At 28.4% G+C, this 5,771-nt stretch overlaps 1 protein-coding gene across 1 annotated transcript in view; it reads left to right on the top strand.

Moving 5' to 3' along the window:
* The first annotated feature begins 248 nt into the window (after positions 1-248).
* The window catches only part of LOC119676237 (protein fem-1 homolog C-like), an 8,885-nt gene continuing 3,362 nt past the window's right edge, over positions 249-5,771 (top strand). The window contains 1 exon segment of the mRNA XM_038087474.1: positions 249-256. Within this exon segment, the coding sequence (XP_037943402.1) occupies positions 249-256 (8 nt within the window).

Raw genomic sequence — 5,771 nt, 5'->3', positions numbered from 1 at the left:
GAAAAAATAATTGACTTGGTGAAACAGGACTTAACGTTTGATAGTAGAGGCGCTGGAGCTTCCGCAAGATTACAAGTTCTAGTAGCTTTGCGATGTTGGAGTCGTAGAGAAGTAACTAATCTTTTCAAATACTATTACATACTAAAAGCTTTTAATATAAAAGGTACAAGACGATGCAGGTGATTTACACGGCCTTAGCCAGGCTACAGTCAGTCGCATTTGCGTTAGAGTAGCAATGTAGTCGCAAGATGGAGAGGTAGTACGCACGACTGCCGGATTTTCGATGAATCAATTCTTAAAGAACAATTAGAGGCAGGAAAATTCAAAGGGGGCTTGGTTGGCGATTCAAGATACAAACTTCAACCATACCTATTCACTCCAATACTGAAACCACAAAACGCAAAAGAAGAACGATACAATGCTGCACACATTGCCACCAGAAATACAATTGAAAGATGCTTTGGTGTGTGGAAGCAAAGATTTCGTTGTCTTCTAGATGGGTTGAATATATCATTGGAGAATGCGAAAACAGTTATAGTCGCACTTGCAGTATTGCACAATCTTGCAGTTACTTACAATGAAAATGACTCCAAAATACCTTATAATGACAATTTTTCTGCGGCTATCAACTTTAGTTCCTTATCTGACTGTGAAGAAATATGTGATGATAATTCAACAAATCGAAAGAAACCTAATGTTATATTAAAAACATTTATTGAAAAAAACTTTTAATGAAATTGCAAATTAAATAACGATTTATTAATCTTAAAAAATTTTTTAAATTTTTATTTTTGTGCTGCATTAATTCATATTTCTCACAGTGTTGTAAAATGTTTTGTGTTTAACAGTAATGTTATTAACATTTGTATTATAGTTATCAAAGGTTTATAATACGTTTATGAATAATGTGCATTATAAGGCCATTAAAAAGTTAAAATACATTTTAACTAAAATGTATTTAAAAAGCATTTTAAGAAATTTTTATGAATAAGGCCGTAAATGTGTTAAGATTTTAAGTATATAAACTATTTGTTAAAATAAACTTAAGAATACGCTTTCAATATGTATGTTATTTCATACCTTTTCTATTTTATTCTTTAAATGATACTATTATAACTCAAAACACATTCGAAATCCATAATTAGAGATAAACTTTTTAAAAAGAAATTTCTTTTTAACTATCTTAATAAAGTGTATTTGAATTACCAAAGTACTTTAGATAAACATGCCAGTTGCAATATTTAATCCAAGTGTTGTAAATATATATTAGAGATTTATTTTTAGGAATGCATGTATTGTTAGTAAACTGATTTATGACTAAAGGTATATAATTTCTTATGACTCTGCTTAAATCTCGTGCATCAAATAAGAAAACTTTTATGTGTGAAGTAATCTATTTCATCTAAAACAAAAAATAATATCATTCGTTAAGTTAATAAGTTCAATTAATAAAGTTTAAGATAAAAAGTTTTGAAAACTCAAATCAATATGAACTTAAACAAATCGTTCTGATTTAGAAGCAGAAGTTAACAACCTAGAAGAAGTATCTTCCAAATACTCGTATTTAAGGTGCACAATAAAAATTGCTTATTTAAAATTTCCTGTGCATAAATTATTTACAGATTTTATCACCATTATAAATATTTTATGTACTTTATCATTGTGTTGAAATAATAATGGTTGTGCTCATCATTTTGCGGAAACTTTTATGTTCCTTCAGCCTTTACATGTGCATAACAAATAGACAAACAAACAGAAAAACAATAAAGGACAATAATAAACTTCACTAGAAAATTGTAAATTTCATAAGATCTTTTACTGCAACTCGTATAAATCTCGGCAAGTGAAGAGATCATAAGAAATTTACATTTTTATGGAAAAACTTTTTGTTGAAGTAATAAATCGCGGCAAATTTCTTTGCAAACATTTTCGGGTCAAAAGCAGATTCCGCTAAGAAATGTATGAAAGAAATGGATGAGAATAAAAACTACAACAAATATCAGAAAGTATAAATAAGATAAAAAAATAAAAAAATTATAATATAAACAAGGCTACAAGGCAAGACAAAAGACAGACGATTTATTTTATAGTGTACAATTTTATGCATGAATTGCATTGCATACATTTAGGCGAAGGAAAACATATGAACAATTTAATTTTATTGTTTTGACTGAAATTTTGTAGGTTTCACGTTTGGCACATTTTATTTATTTATTTATTTTTTTTTAACCAATGATATACTAAATTTAATATATGTGAATTATTTTTAAAGTTTTGAAAGTGAATTTTTTAAAGATTGAGAAACTTAAACATAGGCAATGCTTTTAACTCCAATTATAATTATTTTATTTATAAATTTGTGTACTAAAATTTTGTAGTGTAATGATTTAGATTCTGTTACAGGATTCAATATAAATAATAGTATAACTAAAATATAGCTAAAGTCTTTCAAACAGTTGGTACTAAATATATGCGGAGAGTAACATAACTTACAATATATTCACTGTCTGCTTATATTATAATACGTTAATTAATAGATCTTATTTAATTTGTCTTCAATTATTAAAATAAATACCATATATCAGTAATAAATATTATGTTTGATATTTAATTTATTTATAGATTTAGTAAGTTCAATGCAGCTGTAGTGTCGTTCTTGTAGTTTCAGTTATTGATAGTGCACCTTCTGTATCATTTTATCGATAAAAATTTTAAATTTTTGTACAAGTCTGGTTTACTGCGTTCACAAGTTTAAAAGCAATGTGTAAACAAGATCGGTGTTGAAAACAACAAATAATCCAAAGACATGTATGCTTTCTATATATTATGTTTTTATCTATGGGCGATGTTATATCAGTGCATCAATCATTATTCTATTGTGAATAGAGAGAGGAATGGAAAGAAAAAAAGAAAGTGAAACATATATATACAGAGGGAGATATTTATATACCTATATACAAATAGAGAGAGAAAAAAATTAAAAAGACAAACAATGGAAGAAAGGAAGAGAGATAGAAAAAGCGAATGATAGAAGGACAATTTTGTACCAAAAATGCGTTCCTTAGTGTTATATCAGCACATAAACCTTTATTTCGTCGTAAGAACGATAGGAGTGAGAGAGATAGAAAAACAAAAAGAGTGCAAAATAAAAATATAGAGAAATAAAACGAAATAACATGAGAACGAAAAAACGGATATAAAAATGTGAGATATAGAAGGGAGAAAAGTGAGGGACAGAAAAGAGATATAAAAATGGGAGATATAGATGAGAATAGGAGATTGCGATATAGAGAGAGAAAGATGGCAGGCAGAAAGAGAGATAGATAAAAGAGAAAGTTATTTAGAACTAGGAAGATAAAGACACGGTTGCCACTTGAAAATTTTTTTCTGTACCAAAATTGGTTTAAAAAGGTACCATTTCTGTAAAAAAAGGTCCAAAATTTTTCTATTGTCTTTTTATAAGAAAATACAATTTATATAAAATGTACAAAAAGTATAAAACAATACAATATCCACAATAAAGTTGGGTCGCCGAAAATGTACCATTTTTTGAACATGAGTACCAGAGTACCAAACGGAAAAAAAAGTACCAATTTTGGTACTAAAGTACCATAAGTGGCAACCGTGGATACAGACAATGAGTGAGATAGAGATACAGAGATGAGAGAGAGAAAGAGAAAGAGAGACAATCAGAGAGAAAGAGAGAAAGAGAGTGAAAGGGAGAGAGAGAGAGAGAGTGGGAAGAGAGTGAGATTTATGCAGAAAACTGATATTTGATTGTGAGATTGATATTTTCAATACAAAACTGAAAAAATTAGTTGTTATTTTGCTTATGTCGCACTGCAGTTACTAAATTTTATCCAAACATTCTTTGCAAAAGTTTATAACTTGAAAAAACACAGTTAAAGATATCACAATATATTTTGAATAAGTGGGTATCACATAACTTTTTCTGATAATACGGTAATGTGTTTTATATCAATTAAAATATTATATAAAATTTGTTATATTTTTTAATTAAATTAACTTGTTATATATATTTCATAATGCTTTATATTATAAGAAAATAAAAAAATAATAATTTAGCTGGGGATGTGTCTCTTTCTCATGTGAAATTATAAAGAGATTTACGTAAACTTCTTGAAAATAAGTAATAAAATAAAATAAAAATACAGTATCAGTATAAACCATCCTTCTTATTAAAATTTTTTTGAACAAATTTATCTAAATCTCTTTAAAATAGAATAAAAATAAGAAAAATATTTATTAAAAATGATAAGATTAAGGCGAAAATATGAAAAATGTGGAAAATCTAGTGCAACGACCATTAGCATTAATGGCAAAAATTTTCATATCAAAGCTTTGACCGCGGCAAGCCTGCGAGGCGTGTACTTTGCGTGTTGCAAGACCAACTTTGACACCAGCACATCAAAAGTATATTAAAAAATTAAAAATGAAAAAAAAAAGATATATATGACAAAAAGTATATAACATAAATACAATACCACACACAAACTCACACTCCATACAACAGTTCACTTCTATAATCCATAGTACGTTTGGTACGTAGTTACAGTTTCAAGGTTTCTTTCTAAAAACTTTGACCACTCGAACTAAATTTTTTTGTGATAAATCTGAGCCACGTTTACTAATGTGAATACTTTTCTAAATGCTTCTTGTGTTAGGCTGTTAGGCTGTTAGGCAGGCGCTTTAACTTGTCATTAACAACACTAGCCATAAGCACTACGCTAGCTGTAAAATTTGTTAGATATTTCCGTAACGCACCTAACCAAACGCCCATTACCACTCATTACTCATTACCCATTACCCAAGAACCAACAACAGCGCTTGGCATTCACATCAGTGGCATGTTAATCAACATTACAAATTACATACATTTATATAACGGCAACAGCAACAGCAACAACGACAACAACAGCAACAACAACAACAACTATAATAACAGCAATAACAACAACTGCAACTACAACATCGCCCACCAAGGACGTGCAAGTTTAGCGCTTAGAGTACCGAAATGTTAACATGTAAGGCCGCCTAAAAGCGAGCTACAATTCTGCATGAAAAATCTGTTAAAATTACTTAAAAAATTTAGTGGGTGGAAAATATTTTTCATATTACTTGCCTGCTCCGCGCATAAAAAAGCATTTTAATTAGCAGAAAGAAGAAGATGAAACGAAAAAAAAATATGAGAAATAAAAAAGCTATTTACAAATTTTTATGTTGCCAGCAACTTAACAATAATTTTTTTTCTAAACTTTATATCTGCAAAAAGAAAAAAAAGTATTTATAAAAGTAAAATATGTACGTGTACAGAAATAAATTTCATAAGAGATGTCGAGCCTCGTGAGCGACGATTTATGTTTTAAATGTTCATTGGGGCGTATGAGTTACATTTGTACAATTTAAAAAGCACCTATTTTGCATGTTCTCAGCATTTTTATATTGCTTAACATTGAATTTTTTTTGCCTAATTTTAATTTATTTATTGTAATTTATATTTTAATTTACTGTTTTTCCCCCACTGCCATAGCAGTTTTTTTAATTTAATTATATTTTTGTTCCTTAAGTGAATTATATTTTTTAATTGGTTCGCCTTTGGCTGGAAAGTTCTAAGGATTTTAGGTGCAACAGAAATAGTCTTTTTTTAACTTTTTTAGTATTTTTTTTTAACGGTCAATTAACTTGAAATAACAATAATATTTTCAGTTCATTATAAAGCAAAAGAAAAATAATTTAAAGGTTAGTAGAAA

The sequence above is a fragment of the Teleopsis dalmanni genome, chromosome 2, assembly GCF_002237135.1.
Source record: "Teleopsis dalmanni isolate 2A chromosome 2, ASM223713v2, whole genome shotgun sequence".
Taxonomy (NCBI): Eukaryota; Metazoa; Arthropoda; class Insecta; order Diptera; family Diopsidae; genus Teleopsis; species Teleopsis dalmanni.
The sequence above is the reverse complement of the archived record's forward strand: the minus strand, read 5'-3'. Positions and strand labels throughout refer to the sequence as shown.